This window comes from Cynocephalus volans, chromosome 9, assembly GCF_027409185.1.
Source record: "Cynocephalus volans isolate mCynVol1 chromosome 9, mCynVol1.pri, whole genome shotgun sequence".
In the NCBI taxonomy this organism is placed as follows: domain Eukaryota; kingdom Metazoa; phylum Chordata; class Mammalia; order Dermoptera; family Cynocephalidae; genus Cynocephalus; species Cynocephalus volans.
Window position 1 is genome coordinate 150,384,239 of NC_084468.1, and position 23,631 is coordinate 150,407,869.

A 23,631-nucleotide genomic window follows, 5' to 3' on the forward strand; every position below is an offset into this window, starting at 1 on the left:
TTTGCAACGTGATCCACACTGTAGAACTGAACATTATTTGCACCAAGTATACACTTTTCTCATTTAGAGAAAGATGGTATAAGAGCTATCTGTAGCCACTTGCTCTTTGACAAGCAGAAGAGAAGCCTGCTGCAGCTTGTCCCAGACAAAGAAGAAAGCCAGCTGCGCAGCACACACCGATCAATAGCTAAGCGCACGGCTCCAAGCACAGAAGCTGTCCTCGTGAGCCATGATCTGGACTCTTGCGCAACACCCTCTGCACAGCTCTGCCATGCACATACCCACTGAGGCCTGCCTTCCCCTCCAGAAAGTCCGTGCATTGTTCTCCTTGCTGGTTCTGCCTATAAAACGTCCACCCTGCAGCCCTGACACTGGCCCTGCAGCGGCCGGGCCTTCCTGCCAGCTCCTCCCTGGCTCTTCCACGGCCAACCTAAGGAGGTCTCAGAAACACTGACCCAGCAGTTTTCAAACAATGCTTTACTCAGAGAATGCATCTTCCCTCCTCCGCCCACCACCAGGCCCTCCCACAGAGGCTCTTCTTAACAAGGATCACATGGTGTGGTAGGAGCTCCATGCTGTGTTTAAGGCAAGGAGAGTAATGCCAGTTCAAGCCAGTCTGAAGGCCGAGACTGTAAACGCACTCACAGAAAGCATCTAGGATAAAACCGGCCAAAGCCTTGATCTGCCGTAGAGAGTATGCTCTCCGTCAACAGCCCGTTTGGGTGCACTGACATTGTGGTTTCACACACGGGTGGGGGCCGCCTGAAAAGATGGACTCGTCCACGCATGCTCAGCTGGTGTGTCCTCGCTGCTGCCCTCTGCCTTCAGCCTCCCCCACCTGCCCCTTCTCAGCACTCGTGGCCTTTTTTTCTAGAAGTGTGCCTCCTCTTCCCAGGGTTCACCTGTCTGCACCCTGGAGCTATCACATAAGTAACACAGACCTGCCTCCCAGTCGTTAGACAAGGTGACAGACACAGAGAAAACCAGCTGCAAGTGAACAGACACACAGTTTCCCCAAGCACACGCTGCGGCCAGAAGTGCTGTCGCTACTCTTCCTGCGTGACCACCACGTCCTCACTCTCTGAGAAACCTTGTTCCCTAAATCACAGACCAGCAGACACTTTGCCCTTTGAAATTACAGTGGGAAGAACAAAACATCCCCCTCTGGCAGGAGAAGCTCGGACGCTCTGACAGACTTGGCCTCCTCCAACCCAACCCAAGGTGGAGCTCAGACAGGGGGTCTGCACCCAGCTTCGCACATGTGCTCACCACTGTGGGCCGCGAGGAAGCAGGGCCGGCCCGCTCTGCACTCAGCCCTGCTTCGCTCTGAGCCCATCGGAACCCTGCTTCGTGTAATTCCACCTAAACCCCACCCTCCCCCCATCCCATAAGAACTCTGCCTTTTCCTTCATCTTTGGGACCTCTCCCTCACTGCAGTGCGTCAGTAAACCTGATTTTGTGGGACCACAGGTTTGTTCCTCGTGGTCTTGGACTGACCAGGCCACGACATTTCCACCCCAAGAAGGAACCATGCTCTGCAGGGAGGATGCACTGTGTGGGCTCCTCTCCCTCACCTGGTACCTGCGTTCCCGTGCAGGTACAGAATGACAGGGTGGCTGGAAGCCAAGGCGTCTTCATACCACATCTGGTCCTTCCCTTGTGCATTCTTCCACCAGATAGCAGGGACAGTGTGCCTGCAGACAGAGGCAGAGGGGAGCGCTTGGTCAGATGCTCCTTCTACACATGTAGGCAACTGCCAGTGGGACCGCTAGAGCAGCTCAGGTGCAGGGAACAGACAGCAGCAGACCCCGTGTACCCACAGGAGGGCAGAAAGGAGGGGTGGCAAACTGTCCAGGTCACTAGAATAGAGAATTATAGAACTGCAAGAACTGTATGATGACTTCTGGCAGCTTCAGAAGGAGCGCTTCCTGACTGGCAAATGGAACTCTTCTGGGCCACAAGAGCTTCTACTGGTAGCAGTTACCAGGGGTTGGGGTGATGGACATCTCTCCCATATTGACTGGAAGCTCTGTGAGGTGCGATCCTGCTGGAATCGTTGCCATCCCTTCACTAGGGCCTAGCACAGAAGGAGCACTTATAAATCCTAGCTCAGTTACATCATTTCCCCCTCATACTTAGGCAAACTGTCCAAAATCTAACTCACAGTGGATTTAGAATATGCATGCTCTCACAAGTGCTAATTTAGCAGCACTGATCTTGGTGAGCTAGACCAGAAACCTGGCCATTCCTTACACACCATTCTACCATGCAGTGTCGACTTCCCACGCCCACTATGAGATATCTTAGAGCAGACCTGCAGACCCATGGGTCACATGGATGTGCTCAGCAGCCTGCCCATTCCATGGCTGGCCAGCACTCAGAGACTGTTGGTCTATTTGGCCAAATGCTCCTTCTGAGAGTCACTAAGGTTAATTTTAACTCAGGCCAAATTGAATACTATTAATCACTAGGGAAGGTCTGAATTAATAAGGATTTTCTGTAAAACTTAATCAAATTCCTTCTAGAATTTGAATGAATTACCAGTGACAACAATTAAAAAAAAATTAAATAGCCAACTTCTTATTTTCTAGATCTTAAGTTTCAGCATCTCATTTTCAATGTATCTCTGATCTGTTCAAGAGGATCACATTTTGGGCTGGTTCTGACCACTATAATTATCACTCCCTTATAATTATCTACTTACGGGGTAGAAAGGTACATTTTAAAGGTGCTGGGAGCTCATGGGCTTCCAGTAGCCAGCCTACCCCATATTTGGGGCTCCTGACAAAGGCCCAGGAAAGCTTCCAGTCAGTGGGAAGGGCCCCCACTCCTGGGCCAACACAGGCAGCTGAGAACAAGCTGATAGCAAGGAATGGTCCTCAGACTTCATTTGGTGGATGGTCTGACAAGGAGCTGCTACTGCCTGCGGGCCCACTGAAACGACAGCACAGGGCCCACCAACACACAATGTGGCTGTCACTAACTTTAGTCTCGTCATTTTTGTCACCAAATAAAACGTTTTTGGCTAACTGAAAATTTATGTAGGTGCTGTTAGTGCTTTCAGCCTAAGTATCACCCTCCTGCAACATGACTAGACCCACATTAACCAGCAGGAGGGCTGACCAATTCCCACTAAATAGCTCTGAGCAGAATAGGTTGAGCTTCTGACAGAAGATAGAAAATTGAAGAGTCCCACATGAACACTCTGGTCTGGAAATGCCAGATGAAATCAAATTAGAAAATGACAAGACTCTAATCCCAGCATCAACTACTAAGAACAAAAACCTCCCTTCTCATTTTATGTTCTGTACCAAGGACCATTATTAGCAATGTCCTGACTGTCCTCTCATCCACACTGGGAAGCTACTCACAGCACTTCATTCAGAGGCATCTCACATACACAGTGCTTTTCTGAGACAGGAGAAAGAGACTTTATGGCTACTGAAAAATAATCCCAGCTAAATAAAGGGGCAGTGATTCAGAGTTGTTTCTGAGAGAAAAAAGAAAATGCCAGAGTGAGGTTGGTCAATTTTAATTCAGTTGGTCAGAAACACATACTTGTGTATAGAAAAAAAACATTAAAACCTATTCCAAGGGGACACAGAGAAGTCATGAGGCTTAAGTCCAATTTAAATTTATGGATAAAAAAAGTAAGTACTTAGAAAACAGCAAACACCACCATTATCAACTGCTGAGAAGTGCCACATGTAAAAGGAAATCAAGCTGTTTTCAGTATCTAGACATTTGCTTCTCTATTTTCAAACCTGTGTTTGTGGTTCTGTGCTATATTTTCTCTCTCTCTTTTTTTTTTTTGGTAGCTAGTTGGTACGGGGATCTGGATCCGTGACCATGGTGTTATTAGGCTGCGCTATAACCAACTGAGCTAACTGGCCAGCCCTATATTTTCCTTGTTTCTTTCTGTTTTGTTTTGTTTGTTTTTCCTGGGAATAAGGCTCTCTAAAAATAATAATCTGATTCACAAAGCCATTGCCATTTTGAAAACCTCAGAACAAAGTTTTGTGCCATTTCATCCAGCACAATTAGGATCAAATTTAGCTGAGACCTTTCTTTTGGAATAGGAATGGGTGAAGATAAATATGAATAAGCAACATTTCAGAGATCAATATCAAGGACAGTGCCAGCTACATCTTGCAGGACCCCTTGCTGCCTCCTGGAGGCCCACGGAGCTGGCCTCAGCCCTGCAGCCAGGTCGCCCGACACTCACCAGACTCCAATAGTCACATCTTCCTCTGGCTGGAGGTAGTAATTACAGGTGTGATTCAAACCTTGATCCTGCGGTTTTTTCAAGTCAATGAAATAGGGAACCCTCACTGTAGGAGACAAAGAGATGGAAATCAGGTTTAGTGAGGGTAGATGGACACACACACACACACTTGCACACATACACACACTAACATGCATACCCAACACATGCACACAACGCACATGCATACACAACCACAAACATACATACAATGCACATTCACATGCATGCACATATGTGTGCACACACTCATAATATGCACACACGTGTACATCCACGAGCACACACAACAGAAGTGGAGCTCTCAAAAAGCACCAAGTACTTTTCCTATGCAATCCTGCCAGACTCTGAGCAAGTCTACAGAGGCAGTGAGGGCAGGGTCCAAGTAGAGACCGGAACAGGTAAGATTATTCAGGTACAAGGAGATGCAGATGAGGGACGCTGCAGAAGAACTCAGGGAAGCCACGGCTGAAGGCTGGAGCCCAGGTGGGTGGGAGGGACAGCAGGAAAGGGGACAGTGTACAAAATACTCTGGGGCTGGAGCTGCAGGACCGAAGGACTGCCTGAATGTGGGTGGTAAACAAAGCAAAGGGGATTCCTGAGTTTCTAGTCCTGCCACTTAGTGCAGGAAGGGCAGCAGAAGAGGTGGAGGGCAGCAAATAGATGAACTCACAGACCCCTCCCAGAGCTGAGTGATGTCAGGAACAACACAGAAGGAGTCCCACCTGAACGGGTCATCTGCCAGCAAGGCAGCAGCCGAGTCAACTGGTGCCCTAAACTATGGAAAACCATGGGGCCACTGGACCCGGAAGAACATCCAAGAAATGCTGGTGATGAGAGGAGCAAGGAAGCTGGTAAGATCCCCGTGGGTGCTGGGCCCCTTTCTTATTGTAGAAACAAGCAAACACCGACAGCAACACCACCATCCAGGTGTGGCTCAGAAAAGATACATGCCAGGCTATTAATGTAGTTCAGTGTGTGTGTACTTTTATTGCTTGTGGTGAACACAACGTTTGAAGATAAATTTAACTGAAAAATGAAAAACTTAAAACCCCACAAATGCTGGGGTGAGATTTACTCACTTTATGAAATGGCAACTCCCAAAGGGGCAGTAACAAAGAGGAGTACGGTCCTGACGTTCAGCTGATCCCACCCACTAGGAGGAAGACACAGTGGTCCACAGCTGTCTTTGGTGGAGAGAGTTTTCATGAATAACCTCCTCCGCCCATGCGGCACATTGCACGTCAAGCTCTCACCTCCTCAAGTGTCATGAGGGCTTGAGGAACGTTTGCTGAGTAAATGAACCATCTGATGCACAAGGACATGGAGACATACATGCTCCTTCCCCAGAAACCCCCGAGCATCTGTCCCAGACCATGTGGGGAGACAAATCCTCCCACCAGGACTGCTGTTCATACTTCCAGCTTTTTAATCCCTTTCTTTCCCAAGAAGCAGGCTAAATTTGTAAAACATTAGTATTAAGTTCTCTCAAAAGAAAAATGGCAGCAAAGGAGGTGGTGCCACATCCCTGTGTGCATGGCCAAGCTGGTGCCGGGTCCTGGGAACGTTCCTTGCAGAGGCTCCTGTCACCCGCACAGTGTCCCAAGGAGGCTGCTACCCTTTTACAGCTCTAGTTAGGTATCAGCCTTATACACACTAGAACTGGGATTTGAACCTGGGCAGCCCGACTCCACAGCCCTCTCAGCTAAGTGAGTAGGAAGTCAGAGAGATAAACAGGCTTCAATCCTGAAGGGCCATGAAAGTCCTTGTTATGGGCTGAGTTGTGTCCCCCCAAAAAGATATGTTTAAGTCCTCACCTCCAGTACCTAAGAATGTGATCTAACTTGGAAACAGGGTCTTTACAGAGGTAACTGACTTAAGTGAGGTCATTAGGAACCCTAATCCAACATGACTGGTGTCCTTATAAAAAAGGGAAATTTGGAAACAGAGAAAGACACACACAGAGGGAAGGGCATGTGAAAAGGACCACGTAAAGATGGAGGCTGGAACTGTAGTATAGCATCGACAAGCCAGGGAATGCCAAGGATTGCTGAGAAAGGCAAGGAAGGACTTTCCCCCAGAGTCTCAGGGAGAGTAGCCCTGCCTATACCTTGATCTTGGACTTCACAGTGAATAAACTTCTGTCTTAAGCTACCCAGTTTGTGGATTTCTTAGGGCACCCTAGGAAATAAATGCAGCCATACTAAGGAGTTCAGATTATATCGTGGCAACAGGACCTGGAGGAGACTCCTGGACAGAGAGAAGGCCTGAAAAAGGTGTCCATTTAATGTGCTATTTCAGACTATAGGAGTCTCCCCCTGGTGTCTCCATTCTGTGACTTTACTCCACACTTTTGGAACCTGAAAGCTGCACTGTGATGTGCAAGTTCATTTATCTGACAACTGTGAGGTGAGATACCTTCCTTACCAAAACTCTGAAAATCCAAACCTGGTGCTCACTGTCAACCCCACACCCAGTCTCATCTCTGAAGCTGGGATTGCCCCCACCCCCTGCCGAATGGAAAGTGGGTGCTGTCAAGGGCTGAGGGCACTTGGCTTCTGCTGGCTCATCTCCAGGTCTCACTCAGTTCTGTGTCTGGAGAAGGAGGCCAAGCTATTAAAACACAAACTACCCCGCGGTTTTGAGAGCATTCCCTGGCCACTGCAAAGTGTTTTACAAGGATTAGCAACTGCTCCAGAGAGCTTCCAAGCCCAAGAAATCTCAGAACCAAGAAGCCAATTCTACTCTAGGACAGCCTCATTCTCAGCTGTTCTTCCAGTTCACTTTCACTCCTGCTTTAGAAACAATCATGCAAAAAGAGGCTCTGAAGCCCAGCAGGTACTGCCCTGAGTGCCTCCCCTTCTTCAGCAGCCCCTCTCTGACTAGGTGAGGACTACATGACATGAGGCCTGGTCAGTCCCAGGGTCATACAGCCCCAGAGAACAGTGGCCATAGGAAACACCTTGCCAGTATTGGTCTAAATGAACAGAAATGACACAAAGCAAAGGAACAAGGACAAGAAGTGCCTGAGACGGAGCTGGCCTGAGCAGGGTTGCAGGATTTGCCTGGGCTGGAGGCTCACTCCTGCTGGGCAGTACTGGGTAAGTGCCAAGACCCTCTGATGTCCCATGTGGTCATATCCCCCTTGGTCATCAACCCCCTTGACTCTGAAGTGCTGGCCCCTGCTTCTTCCATAGGGCTGGAACAGGGGCAGAGCGCAGCCCATAGGAGTGGGGACCTGGGCAGTGTGCTCCTGAACACTCCACCAATGTGGTCCAGCTCCCTCACTGCTATCTATCACAGGCTCACCTCTAACAGGGCTCCACTGTGCAGCCCAGGAACCCCACACTGGCCCCTGCCCCCGTAGGCAAGGAAGGCCCATTAGCTGCTGGGACCGGGTCCTCTGGCTTCTCCTCCTTCCTAGGTTTTCATTATCCATTGTCTGGCCATGTCATCACACATGGGCCACCACAAACATCAATGGCATGATTTATGAAGGATCCAGGAAATATGAGCACTCAGTAAAGAATGAGTGAATAAACATGCAGATGAATGTAAAAGAACCTACTCTGTCTTACTATTTTTAGCTAAACTGGAAAATATGTCATGGGGGAATGAGGAAACTGCTGAGCTGTAATAGATATTTTTGACTGCCTGAGGATTTGTACCATCAGGCTACATCTCATTCCAGTCACCTTAAGCAGTGGAACAGTCCTGACAGGGGCCATCCACCGGCTGTAAGAGGTGTGGTGCCAACAAGGCTGGCTGGGTCTTTTAGGTTTTACCAAATTCCAATAACTTGATGTGGGCTAAAATGATAAGGAAAAAAATGCTATCAGGGACTAACAGGGACTCCTCAGGGGAAGGAAAAAGAGGAGGCTGGCCTTTTGCTTTAAAAACAAATAAGTGAGTAAATATCTAACCTACTTCCAAAACAAGCCTGAAGTAACTTATGGAAAAGGCCGGCTCCCCCAGCCCCTGGACCCAGACATTCCTCTCACCAGATGATGCCTTCCTGACAGGTGGGAAGATGCTCCCTACTTCAAGACCATAAATGCTGGCTCTCACCCAACATTCTTAGGGTGGAATCAGAACTGTGAATGCAGGTATTGAAAAGCATACACATTCTTCTTTATGTGGACAGACACACACAAAAAAGACCAGAAGGAAATAAAGTGCAACATGAACAAAGATTTTCTCAGAGTGACTTTCTCTTTCTTACTTATGCTATTCAGTTGTTCAGCTAATCTCTTATTTGTTTTTAGAATGATCATGTATCTTTTGCTTATGAAAATGTATTTAAAGTAGAACAGTTCCTTAAATCATAGGGCTATGCTTCTTCCAAAGCTAATCTATCTGATTTATATATTTGGTTTCAGATAGATTTGCTGTGAACTGAAGAAAATTTTAACACAAATGGATTACACTTTCTTTAATGTCAAAATGGACACCCACAGATATTTCACATCTGCTGGAACTAAGAACAGAGGCATCTCCCCAACACACAGGCCCTCCAGCAGCATGAGAAAAAACTCCAACCCCACTTCCTCTGCAGAGGACACAGATACAGACATTTAAACTTTGAAAACACATTATGACTGGAAAAGCAACAAGCCCCAAGCCACTTTTCAGAGAACGCTCCTTCCTCCCAAAGGGTAGGACAGAGACCTATGCTTGGTGAAGGCCTCACGTGCTGCCACAACAAAACATGGCTTCCTGGGGAGGGTTGCTCATCACTAGAGGGGCAGTCCTCAGGGAGAGGATGTCTGGAGTGTAGTGTGGGGAACAGGCAGGTGCCCAGGTGGGTGAGGCTGTGAGGAATGTCCAGTTGCTGCTCCCAGGAATGACCAGTTGCCAGACCTTTGGGCAACTCTTCAAAACAGGCCAGAAACACAGATTTTTATCATATTGACAATTAAAAACCTCCCTTAAAAACACTTGCTGTAGGTTGTCAAGCTCTTCCCATGTAGCAGACATATGGAAAGAAAGCATTAAGAACAGACCTGTCCCTAAGAGGCTCAGGACAGCCTCACTGCCCAAGCCCAGCCCTCCTCTTCTGTGCCAAGGGGCTGAACAAGAAGAACCCAAAGTTCTGCTCCCAGGAACAATTTGCCATTTCCTTAGGAAATCAGCACAGCAAAGTCTGTGGGCTGTGTCTACAGTAGCCCATGCAATCAATCTGAAGAATATCAATTCAATTCAAATATTTGCTGGGACCCACATTGTGCCAGGCCCCAGGGAGCAACGCATCCCACACCTCTGCCTTCAAGCAGGAGCTCATGTCCCCAACAGCAAAGGCACCTGCCCAAGGTAGCCCAGAGGCTGGCAAAGTTGGAAAAGCTGTGCAGGGTTCATTCTAAGCTCTGCCACTGCTTAAACCTGCATCCGTTGAAGCTTTGTTTATCACATAAACCAAAACTCTTTTCTGTGCTATACTGTGTACATTTAAGGAACTTTAAAGTCAGAAAAACAAAACTCCCTTGATTTTACTATATTCTTAGTTTTTTTTTAAGTTTGTGCTTCTCACAAGTGGCAAAACTTAAGAGATGATAAATTCCTAGAATTTCAGCTACTTTTCCACTAGGAAAATGAAATGCCTCAAATGCTAAATGTATTTTATGGTTATTTTAAGACACCCAAATAAAAAACTTATTTTAAATGTATAAAGTATTAAATATGTACCTTACTATTTCTGTCCCTCCTACCACTATAAAGAACAGAAATTCCTTTTTAGCCAGTAACTTCCAAATTTCTGTGACGAAGCCTATTATGGACTTAGAACCCCAAACTTGAAAGCCCAGACACCTGCAGAGCTTAGAGCACTTGTGTTACTACAGACAGCAGTCTTGATTCCTGAGATGCACCTGCCCCCACTCCACCCATCCCAGGACACAGTCCACATTGATCAGGACCTCTCCCTCCTGCATGTCCTCTCCCTGCGTCTCCTCCCTGCTGCCCTCCCTCATCTCTGCCAGTTCACCTGCTGCCTGCACAACATCAAGCCCAGTTTTCCAAGCCTTAAGGTCCCTGACACACAGGGTCAAACCCGCTCTCTGCAAACTAATCCAGCCAAAGGTCAGGCGCAGAGCCTGCCTCCTTCTCTTGTAATGCCAGCCACACCTGTCTTTAAGGCTGTCACTCACAAGCACCTGTGTGTGAGCTCCATGTTACCCTCAAATCTCAAACACAGCGGGACCCAAGCCCTTCCCTCCTAGCCTCATCTTGTAGGTGTAAAATGATGTTCTTAAAAGGATTATTCCCAGCAGTCACCTACCTGGGAGCCCCCTGCCTTCTATTTCATAAGCTTGATACTTCTGCCCTTTTCTCCTCCCACTTCCCCCAAACTAAATATATAGCATGAAAAAACAAAAACAAAAACAAAAATAAAAAATAACTTAAGGAGACTATAATATCTATTAGGCCAGCACAAAACTCCATAAAAATCAAAGTTTAACAGGTATTTTTAAGGGGAAAATAAAACAAACTTGAATTTTTTAAAAAGAAAGAAGGTCTAATTATTTTTTAAAGAAAAGTACTATATTTTTTAGTGGTCATCTTTCCAAGGAAGGTTAATCTCCTAGACTGCACAACTGACAGAGCATCTCCAACATGACAGCTTTGGATGACTTTCCACATTGTCAACATTTTTCGGATTTCGAAGACGGCAGTGGCCAAGACAGGGGAGTTGTTGCTGCCGCTGCAGCCACTTCCACTACTGTGACTTCTCCGGGTGTGTGAGCTTGGAGCCTGTGTGCGTGGATTGATCACTGCCATGGTCTGCGTAGCGCCGGAGGTGTAACCATAGGACAGATAAACCAGGTTGGTTCCATTTGTTCAATCATATAAACAAGGGAGACGGCCGCAGCGCCATGTTGGATGCTCTGCTCGTTGAGTGAAGAAAATCCGCCGGCATCGCCTGAGCCCCACTCCTGAGAAGGGTGCCGCTTCCCCAGGGTAGGGGTACAAAGACCCCCCACCACTGGCCCATGAGGATACTGACGTGAAGGGCTCAGCGGCTGCAGCAGGAACCGGACCGGGCACCGGAGCGGCAGCGGCGCAGCGGCAGCGGCGCAGCGGCAGCGGCGCAGCGGAACAGCAGCAGCAACCCCTCCTCACCCGAACATCAGAGCCCTCCAGACCCAGGCGCCCCAACAATATCTCCTCAAGCCAAAGCCCCAGGACCCCAAGGACTGCATTTGCATACCCTCCCACCCAACTCCTCCTCGAGACCTGACCTGACTGAAATACATTTACTAGCCAGCTGCTCCCACCAACTCGCCCTATGAGAGCTGGTCTGCCTGTTGTGTTCATCAGACTGCCCAGTGGAACAGAAGATATTCTGCTCATTTCATCTGATGTGTGGACTGTGAAACTCCCTGCCACAACGAATAAACATCAAAGAAAAGATACCAGAAATACGAAAAATCAAGAAAGTACACCACCCAAAGATAATAAATCTCAAGCTCTAGGTCCTACAGAACAAGAAGCCCTTGAAATGACTGACAAAGAATTTCGAGTGATAATTCTAAGGAAACTGAATGAGATACAAGAAAACTCAGCTAGACATCATGATGAAACGAGGAAAAGTATACAGGACCTGAAAGAGGACATGTACAAGGAAATCAATGTCCTGAAAAAAAATGTAGCAGAACTTGCCGAACTGAAGAAGTTATTCAGTGAAATAAAAAACACAACGGACAGTTTAACCAGCAGGCTTGTGGAAGTTGAAGAGAGAACCTCTGAACTTGAAGATGGGCTGTTTGAAATAACACAAGCAGACAAAAAAAAAAATAGAAAAAAGAATCAAAGGCATTGAAGAAATTCTGAGAGAGATATCACACAACCTTAAGCGCTCAAATATCCGAGTCATGGGTATTCCAGAAGGGGAGGAAAAAGGAGATTGCATTGAAAACATATTCAACAAAACAGTGAGGGCCGAGCCCGTGGCGCACTTGGTAGAGTGCTGCGCTGGCAGCACGGCGACGCTCCCGCCGCGGGTTCGGATCCTATATAGGACTGACCGGTGTACTCACTGGCTGAGTGCCGGTCACGAAAAAACGACAAAAAAAAAAAAAAAAAAAAACAGTGGCAGAAAACTTCCCAGGTATAGGAAAAATCACAGATCTTCAGATCCAGGAAGCTCAATGATCTCCAAATGTATTCAACCCAAAAAGGTCTTCTCCAAGACATGTTATAGTCAAATTGGCAAAACTCAAAGACAAAGAGAGAATCTTAAAAGATGCAAGAGAGAAGCGTCAAATCACCTATAAGGGAGCCCCAATCAGGCTAACATCAGACTTTTTATGACAAACCCTAAAAGCCAGAAAGGAATGGGATGATATATTCAAAATACTAAAAGACAGAGATTGTCAGCTAAGAATACTCTACCCTGCAAGGCTATCCTTCCAAAATGAAGGGCAAATAGTATATTTCTCAGACAAACAAAAACTGCGGGAGTTCACTACCACACGACCACCCTTACAAGAAATTCTCAAGGGAGTACTGGGTCTGGTTCCTGAAAAATAACTACCACTGCCATAAAAACCCAAGAAAAATCAAAACCCACTAGTATAATAAAAATGGCATTCATGAAGAGAAAACAAACAAACAAAAAGGCTATCTACAATCTAAGGAACCAACAAACACAGAAAACAAACAGTAAATCAGAAAGAAAGGAACAAAAGACACCTAAGACAACCAAACAATAATCAATAAAATGCTAGGAATAAATCAACACTTTTCAATAACAACTCTTAACGTAAAAGGCTTAAATGCCCCAATCAAAAGACACAGACTGGATGACTGGATCAAAAAGGAGGACCCAACTATATGCTGCCTACAAGAGACCCACCTCACCCATAAAGATTCACATAGACTAAGAGTGAAAGAATGGAAAAAGATTTACCATGCAAACAGAAAAGAAAAACGAGCTGGAGTAGCTATTCTTATATCTGACAAAGTAGACTTTAAACTAAAAACCATAAAAAGAGAAAATGAGGGACACTACATAATGATAAAAGGACTGATCCATCAAGAAGACATAACAATCATAAATATGTACGCACCCAATGTTGGAGCAGCCAGATTTATAAAACAAACTCTATTAGACCTAAAGAAGGAAATAGACACTAATAATATAATAGCAGGGGACCTGAACACCCCACTATCAATATTGGACAGATCATCTAGGCAAAGAACCAGCAGAGAACCACAAGATCGAAACAATACTCTAGACCAATTGGAAGTGGCAGATATCTACAGAACATTCCATCCAACAACCTAAGAATATTCATCTCAGCAGCACATGGATCATTCTCCAGGATAGATCACATATTAGGTCACAAATCAAGTCTCAATAAAATCAAAAAAATTGGAATTATCCCATGTATTTTCTCAGACCACAATGGATTAAAACTAGAAATCAGTAACAAATGAAATTCTGGAAACTATACAAACACATGGAAATTAAACAGCATTCTACTTAATGACATATGGGTCCAAGCTGAAATCAAGCAGGAAATCAAAAAATTTATTGAAACTAATGAAAATAATGATACATCATACCAAAACCTGTGGGATACTGCAAAAGCAGTACTAAGGGGGAAATTTATTGCATTAAATGCTCACTTCAGAAGAATGTAAAGATCTCAAGTGAACAACCAAACACTTCACCTTAAAGAAATAGAAAAACAAGAACAATCCAAACCTAAAGTTAGCAGACAGAAAGAAATCATTAAGATCAGAGCAGAACTCAATGAAATTGAAACCAAAAAAAAATACAAAAGATCAATGAATCAAAAGTTGGTATTTTGAAAAGATAAATAAAATTGACAAACCATTAGCATGGCTAACAAAAAAAAAAGAAGAGAGAAGATGCAAATAACAAAAATTAGAAATGAAAAAGGTGATATTACAACTGATTCATCTGAAATACAAGGAATCATTCGAGACTACTATAAACAACTATACGCCAACAAGTTTGAAAATCTGGAGGAAATGGATAAATTTCTGGATACACACAAGCTCCCAAAACTGAGCCATGAAGATGTAGAAAATCTGAACAGACCAATAACAATAAAGGAGATTGAAGCTGTAATCAGAAAGCTCCCTACAAAGAAAAGCCCAGGACTAGATGGATTCACAGCAGAATTTTACCAAACATTCAAAGAGGAATTAACACCGATTCTTAACAAACTACTCCAAACGATTGAAACAGACACAAATCTTCCAAACTCATTCTATGAAGCAAACATCGTCCTGATACCAAAACCAGGTAAAGATATAACCAAAAAAGAAAACTACAGGCCGATATCCTTGATGAATATAGATGCAAAAATCCTCACTAAAATACTAGCAAACAGAATACAGCAACACATACATAAAATTATTCACCATGATCAAGTGGGATTCGTCCCAGGGATGCAAGGTTGGTTCAACATATGGAAATCAATAAATGTGATACACCATATTAATAAAATCAAAGACAAGGACAATATGATCATCACTATAGATTCTGAAAAAGCATTTGATAAAATTCAACACTCTTTCATGACAAAGACCCTCCATAAGTTAGGTATAGAGGGAAAGTATCTCAACATAATTAAAGCCATATATGATAAACCCACTGCCAATATCACCCTGAATGGGGAAAAGCTGAAAGCTTTTCCTTTAAGAACAGGAACTAGACAAGGATGCCCACTCTCACCACTCCTATTCAACATAGTGTTGGAAGTACTAGCCAGAGCAATCAGAGAAGAGAAGGAAATAAAGGGCATTCAGATTGGAAAAGATGAAGTCAAACTGTCCCTGTTTGCAGATGACATGATCCTATATATCGAACAGCCTAAAGCCTCTACAAAAAAACTCTTGCAGGTGATAAATGATTTCAGCACAGTAGCAGGATACAAAATCAACACACAAAAATCAGTAGCATTTCTATTCTCCAATAGTGAACATGCAGAACGAGAAATCAAGAAAGCCTGCCCATTTACAATAGCCACCAAAAAATAAAATACTTAGGGATTGAGTTAACCAAGGATGTGAAAAATCTCTATAATGAGAACTACAAACCACTGCTGAGAGAAATCAGAGAGGATACAAGAAGATGGAAAGATATCCCATGCTCTTGGATTGGAAGAATCAACATTGTGAAAATGTCCATACTACCCAAAGTGATATACAAATTTAATGCAATCCCCATCAAAATTCCAATGTCATTTTTCTCAGAAATGGAAGAACTATCCAGACACTTATATGGAATAACAAAAGACCACACATAGCCAAAGCAACGCTGAGCAAAAAAAATAAAGCTGGAGGCATAACACTACCTGACTTTAAGCTATACTACAAAGCTACTATAATAACAAAAACAGTATGGTACTGGCATAAAAACAGACACACTGATCAATGGAATAGAATAGAGAATCCAGAAATCAACCCACACACCTACAGCCATCTGATCTTGGACAAAGGCACCAAGCCTATTCACTGGGGAAGAGACTGCCTCTTTAGCAAATGGTGCTGGGAGAACTGGATATCAATATGCAGGAGAATGAAACTAGACCCATACCTTTCACCATACACTAAAATCAACTCAAAATGGATTAAAGAATTAAACATACACCCTGAAACAATAAAACTTCTTAAAGAAAACATAGGAGAGACACTTCAGGAAATAGGACTGGTCACAGACTTCATGAATACGACTCCAAAAGCATGGGCAACCAAAGGAAAAATAAACAAATGGGATTATATCAAACTAAAGAGCTTCTGCACAGCAAAAGAAACAATTAAAAGAGTTAAAAGACAACCAACAGAGTGGGAGAAAATATTTGCAAAATATACATCTGACAAAGGATTAATATCCAGAATATATAAGGAACTCAAACAACTTTACAACAAAAAAACAAGCAACCCAATTAAAAAATGGGCAAAAGAGCTAAGTAGGCATTTCTCTAAGGAAGATATACAAATGGCCAACAGACAGATGAAAAAATGCTCAACATCACTCAGCATCCGGGAAATGCAAATCAAAACCACACTAAGATACCATCTAACCCCAGTTAGGATGGCTAAAATCCAAAAGACTCTGAACGATAAATGTTGGTGAGGTTGCGGAGAAAAAGGAACTCTCATACAGTGTTGGTGGGACTGCAAAATGGTGCAGCCTCTGTGGAAAATGGTATGGAGGTTCCTCAAACAATTGCAGATAGATCTGCCATATGACCCAGCTATCCCACTGCTGGGAATATACCCAGAGGAATGGAAATCATCAAGTCCAAGGTATACCTGTTCCCCAATGTTCATCGCAGCACTCTTTACAATAGCCAAGAGCTGGAACCAGCCCAAATGTCTATCATTGGATGAGTGGATATGGAAAATGTGGTACATCTACACAATGGAATACTACTCAGCTATAGAAAGGAATGAAATACTGCCATTTGCAACAACATGGATGGACCTTGAGAGAATTATATTAAGTGAAACAAGTCAGGCACAGAAAGAGAAAACCACATGTTCTCACTTATTGGTGGGAGCTAAAAATAAATAAATTCACACACACACACACACACACACACACACACACACACACACACACCCCGGGGGTGTGGGGGGGAGAAGACATAACACACACACACACACACACACACACACACACACACACACACACACACACCGGGGGTGTGGCGGGGAGAAGACATAACACACACACACACACACACACACACACACACACACACACACACACACCGGGGGTGTGGGGGGGAGAAGACATAACACACACACACACACACACACACACACACACACACACACACACACACACACACACACACACACACACACACACACACACACACACACACACACACACACACACACACACACACACACACACACACACACACACACACACACACACACACCCCCCGGGGGTGTGGGGGGGAGAAGACATAACAACTACAATTCCTTGAAGTTGATACGATAAGCAAACAGAAAGGACATTGTTGGGAGGGAGGGGGGAGAGGGAGGGGGGAGAGGGAGGGGGGAGAGGGAGGGGGGAGAGGGAGGGGGGAGAGGGAGGGGGGAGAGGGAGGGGGGAGAGGGAGGGGGAGAGGGAGGGGGAGAGGGAGGGGGGAGAGGGAGGGGGGAGAGGGAGGAGGGAGGGAGGTTTCGGTGATGGACCACAATAATCAACCACATTGTATATTGACAAAATAATATTAAAATAAATAAATTTTAAAAAATAATAAATAAATAAATAAATTTTTTTTAAAAAAAACATTTTTCCTCACTTTAGCTAATGGAAGACTCCCCTCCCCACCCCTCATGCAGTATAGTCATCTATGTGCACAAATCCAGCCCTGGAGAGCAATACCATGTTTAAAAACATCCCTTAACTCGAAAGGGGCACAGGTGACTTTCTACAAAATAGATATATTCTATTTTTTATCTGGGTGGTGGATCGATTTATCTTTTTAAACTGTATACTTCAGATTTGTAAATTTTACTAATGTAAATTAAATCTCAATTTAAAAAAAGACACTCACTAAAATCGGACATCATCATAAAAATGAACTCTTACTAAAGGAAAAATTGATACACAGCACTTACCAAAATTCAAGAAAATCAATTTGGCCTGTATTCCAGGACATAGTTTGACGATAAATGGAATAGCAATGTACAACCCCAAAACACAGAGAAGTATCTTCCTCAGTCGGAACCACAGGCCCTTTCGCCTGCAAGAGAAAAGCAATTAATAGGTCAAAAGGCAGTAGATGCAATTTTGCTGTAGTTTATTAACAGCATTATCAAAATCACTGAACAAGAGCCACACATATACTTTTCCACAGGGATATTGCCAGTAATAAAAGTAGCCACCCGTCTGCTCTTGTTAAAATGATTATTTTAAATATTCTTTTTTTTGGCAACTGGCCAGGACTGGGATATGAACTCTTGACCTTGGTGTTATAAGATATTCTTTTAATTTTTAGAACTCTACTGGGGGAAAATTATTTTTCTTGAAAACCAAAAAACAATCCTGATTTCCTATGTTCATCCTTGAGTAAGAACCTACCACAGAAAGCAGATCCTCAGAAACTGTCCCACCTGACATCAGACCCCAGTTGCAATTTCAGTTCAGAGGAGAGTGGCCTCCTCTGGGCCTTGTGGTCACCCTTCTGCCAGCCAGCTGCAGGCAGGAGTGGGTTACTCATTAGCTCCTCCTAAGAAGCACATACACCAAGGACATCAACAGAACCTACCCAACCAGGTCCTGGAAAAAAGTAGCAGGCTGAGAACAAGATGGTGGCGTCCCTACGTGTCCCTGCATTTCCACCGGGCCCCTTGGGCACCACACAATGGAGGCCCCTTCTCCAGGCCCTTCAGGCCAGGTTGTTACCCCAGGGACTCAAGACCCTCTTCTAATCCCTCACCAGCTACAAGAGTTCCTTGTCCTGTTCCCAACCCCCTTTGAAAAATATCTAACCCTGTGATTCTCAAACTTCTTGGTCTCAAGATCTCTCTACGCTAAGAAATTGAGGACCCTAAAGAGATTCAACTTATATGATTTATATTTATTAATATCTGTCATATGAGAAGTTAAAACTAAGACTCTTTAAATGTCTATTAATTCATCTAATGATAACAATAAACAACCCATTACATGTTAATAACACTTGTTATGAAAAATAATTATATTTTCCAACACAAAAATTTCAGTGAGAAGAGTGGCATTAACATTTTTACAAATTTCTGTAAGCCGGACAGCTTAATGGAAGACAGATGGATTCTCATATCTGCTTCGGCATTCAATCTGTTCTGATATCACATGCCATGTAGCATCTGAAAAGCTTTACTGTAAACTCATGAGAGAATGGCAGTGAAAAACACAAATGACATCTTAGTGTTATTATGAAAATTATTCTGAGCTTACAGACCCTCTGAGAGGATCATGGGGACCTCCAAGAGCCCCCCGAGCACATTTGGAAACTGCTGGTCTGACTCACCACACCAAGTCTAAACCTTAACAGGCCAATTACTGTCGGCCCTCTGTATCCACAGGTTCTGCATCTGTGGATTCAATCCATTGTGGATAGAAAATATTTGAAAAATAAATTTAAAATACACAAATTAAAAAAATACAAGGAGCAAGATGCCTGACTAGAGAGTGGCACTTGTACTCCCAACAAAAAGAGACCAAAACAACAAATAAATAGCTGTACTTTGGTATGACTGAGGAAGTGCACTGCCAGCACCAGGGGAGTGACAAAATCCTTCTGGAGCTCGGAAGTCCAGAACAGCACCATAGAGAGCAGAGCAAGGCACCCTGCCTCTGCCTCACTGTCTCCCTGTAGGGACTAGCTCAGAGTCATGCAGAGAGAAGGTAAGCTGGAAAAATCCCAGCTGTTTCCACTGTCACCATAAACGCCAGCAATTACTGCCACAGGAGAGATCCCCAGTCCTCATAGACCCCAATCCCAGTTCGGAGAGTAGCTGGGAGTTTGTGTAGCTGCATAGCCTCAGCAGAAGCCCCAGTAGAGGAACTACTGCTCCCAACCTAAGCGGTTATGGTACAGTGCCATCTTGAAACAGAACCCATGGCTAGAGTGCATCCTACTAGGGGCCGTGAAAGCTGACCGTCTCCATTCTATGCCCACCCCAGGCAAACAGGCAGACCTGCTCAGTGGGAAAGCTGCCACTAAGAGGCAGCCCACCACATCTACGTGCTCCATCCTGCACAACCCATGGCCCACTGAGCCCACAGGTGCCTGCACTGGCCTGACAGTCAATCCAGTGGTAGAACTGCCTCCCCTGCGGCCCTCCACAGAGCGGCCAGGCCCTGGTGCACCAGTGTATACCTGCTCCCTGACCAATAGTGGATTGGGCAGCAGCTTGCCTTCCCACAAGCCAGCTTTAACAGAGTTACTAGGCCCTGCTGTGTCCTTGCAGGCTAGCTCCAAGCTCAACCTCTGATCCCGTGGCCCTCTACAGAGCTGCTGGGCCCTGATACAACAGTGGACACTTACTCCTTGACAGAGTGTGGATTAGGCAAAAGCTTTGTCTTCTGGTAGCAGGCTTCTACAGAGCTTCTGGGTCTCACTGCATCCTTGCAAGATGGCTCCAGGTTCAACAGCTGAGTCAGTGTCCCTCCACAGAGATGCCCTGCTGTACCAGTGCATGCCTATTCCTTGCTCAACAGAGAACTGGGCAATGGCTTTGCCTCCCCACGATGGGCCTCTGTGGAGCTTCTGGGACCTGATGCTCCTTGTGGGCTTGCTCCAGGCTTGGTAGCAGATCCGACGGCCCTCCATAGAGCTGCCAGGCCTTACTACACTGATGCATGCCTGTTCCCTGCAGGACAGTGGATCAGGCAGCAGCTCTACTTCCACCCAGCAATCCTCCACAGAGCTACTGGGCCTGGCTGCACCCTTGCAAATCTGCCCCGGGCTCAACAGCTGATCCAGTGGCTCTCCACAGAACTTCCAGGCCCTGCTGCACCTGTGTACACTTGCTCCCTGCTTAACAGTGGATTGGGTGGTGGCTCCACATCCTCAGGCAGGTCTCTACAGAGCCACCTGGCCCTATTGCACTCACACATGCCAACTTCTGGCCAAGAAGTGGCATCCACTCAAATGACAGGCCTTCATAGAACTGCTTGACCACACTACCCCACACCCAAGCTCACCTATTTCCAGCCCAAAAGCTGGTCAGGAGTACACCACCCTCCAGGAGAGACAGCCTCAGAGCTATATACCTATGTCTGATCTGAGAGCTGGTTAGGCAGCAACTGTATGTCTCAGAGAGGCCAACAAACAGACAGCTGGCCCTCTGCAGCCACAGATGCCTGACCTAACAAAAAGCCTAGATTATCCAAGCCAGCAAAAACTGCTAGTGTTGGCACAAACTCCTGTAGACATCCAGCACCAGGGGAGTGACATAATCCTGAAGAGGATTATGACCAAAGAAACTGCACAGAGACTATACTACTGAGTTCACCCAAAACCAAAGATGACACAACATATCCCACAGACACCCAAGGACCCACATACAGGAAAAAATCATTTATATATAATCTACTCCATAAAATTGGGAAAAACAACTAATCAATTAGATGCACAGATATCAACAGAGGGTCACAAGAAACATGAAAAAGCAAGGGAACATGACACCTGCTAAGGAACACAATAAGTCTCCATTAACAGATGCCAAAGAAAAGGCAGTTACAAAATGCCTATAAAGAAGTTTCCAATAACAATCTTAAGAAAATTCAGTGAGATACAAGAGAACATAGACAAACAGGAAAATAATTCATGATCTGAATGAGAAATTTAACAAAGAGACAGATATCATAAAAAAGAACCAAACAAATATTGGAACTGGAAAATTCAACAAATAAAATAAAAAATACAAATCAAGAGCTTCAACAATAGACTAGACCAAGCTGAAGAGAGAATTTCTGAACTTGAAGACAGATCTTTTGAAATAGCCCAGTCAGAGGGAAAAAAAAAGAAATAAGACTAAAAAATAATGAAGAAAGCCTATGAGACTGATGGGACACTATTAAGCAAGCAAATATTCAAAGAATAAGTGTTCCAGAGGGGGAAGAGATGGAGAAAGGCACAGAAACCCTATGTAATGAAATAATAGCTAAGAACTTCCCAAGGGTTGGGAGACATATGAACATTCAGATTCAGGAAGCTTAAAGGTCCCCCTAATTAGAGTCGACCCAAAAAGATCTTCTTCAAGGCACATCAAACTGTCAAAAGTCTATGACAAAGAGAAAACTCTAAAAACTGCAAGAGTAAGGTGTCACTTATAAGGGAATCTCAATTAGACTATTAGAAGATTTCTCAACAGAAACCTTACAGGTCAGGAGAGAGTGGGATGATATATTCAAAATGCTGAAATTAAAAAGTCAGCCAAGAATACTTCATCTAGCAAAGCTATCCTTCAGAAACGAGGGAGAAATAAAGACCTTCCCAGACAAGCTGAAGTTGAGGGAATTCATCACAAGTAGACCAGCTTTACAAGAAATACTTACAGGAGTGCTAGAACTAGAAATGAAAAGACAACAATCAGTATCATGAAAAAAAAAAAAAAAGATACAAACCCCACCAGATATGGCAAATTCTTAATTCAAACTCACAGGTAAATTCACATTCACAGGTAAATTCATAATTAAAATCAGAATACTCCAGTGATGTAATGGTGCTATATATATCCTTCATTCCAATAGTATGAAGGTTCAAAGTCAAAATGGTCAAAAAACAATAGCCATAATTAGTGACTAAGGAACATACAATAAATACAACTATAAATTAAGGCAACAGAAAATATAAACTGTGTGAGTTGGGGGTAAGTAGTCTAGAATATTTTCATGTGGCCAAAGTTAAGTTGCTATCAGCTTAAAATAGTTTATTGTAACTACAAGATTCTTTACATTAATCCCAAAGCAATCACACACAAAAAAATTACAGCAGATACACAAATGAGAAAGAGAAAGAACACAATGCTTAGCACCAAAGAAAACTACCAATTCTCAGAGGTAAATAACAGGAGATAAAGAAAGGAACTAAAGATTTTTAAAACAACCAGAAAACAATTAAGAAAATGGCAGAAATAAGTTCCCACATATCAATAGTAACCTTGACTGTAAATGGATTAAACTGTCCAATTAAAAGACATAGAGTCATTGAATGGATAAAAAAGAAGAGCAAACAATGTTGACTACAAGAGATGCACTTAACTACTAAAGATAAAAAAGACTAAAAGTGAAGGGCTGAAAAAAGATATTCCAGGCAAATGGAAACCAAAAATGAGAAAGAATAGCCATACTTATATCAGATAAAATAGATTTTAAATGAAAAATTGTGAAAAGAGACAAAGAAGGTCATTATATAATGATAAAGGGATCTATTTAACCAGAGGATATAATAATTGTTAATATATATGTGCCCAACACTGGAGCACTCAGGTATATAAAATAAGCACTATTAGACATAAGAGGAAATTCAGGAACAGATTGCAATTCAATAGTAGTGGGGGACTTTAACACCCTGCTTTCAACAGGCACAGACCATCTAGATAGAAAATAAACAAAGAAACATCTGACTTAAACTGCACCACTTAAATCTTACTTAAACTGTTAGATCAAATGGAGCTTACAGACATTTATAGAACATTCCATTTAACAGCTGCAGAACACACCTTTTTCTCAGCTGCACATGGAACATTCATCAGGATAGATCACATATTAGGTCACAAAAGAAGTCTACACAAATTTAAAAAGATAGAGATCATATCAAGTATCTTTTCTGACCACAATAGTATAAAACTAGGAATCATCAACAAAAAAAAACTTCAGA

The 23,631-nt window shown here is 43.9% G+C and overlaps 1 protein-coding gene across 2 annotated transcripts in view; it reads right to left on the reverse strand.

The window, feature by feature from the left end:
* Positions 1–23,631, reverse strand: part of ABHD12 (abhydrolase domain containing 12, lysophospholipase) — a 93,993-nt gene that overhangs the window by 14,408 nt on the left and 55,954 nt on the right. For both annotated transcript variants that reach the window (XM_063107896.1, XM_063107895.1), the window contains exons 2-4: positions 17,879–18,003; positions 4,226–4,331; positions 1,575–1,694 (exon numbers count right to left, since the gene is read on the reverse strand). In XM_063107896.1, coding sequence (XP_062963966.1) covers positions 1,575–1,694; positions 4,226–4,331; positions 17,879–18,003 — 351 coding nt within the window. The remainder of the gene's footprint in view (positions 1–1,574; positions 1,695–4,225; positions 4,332–17,878; positions 18,004–23,631) is intronic.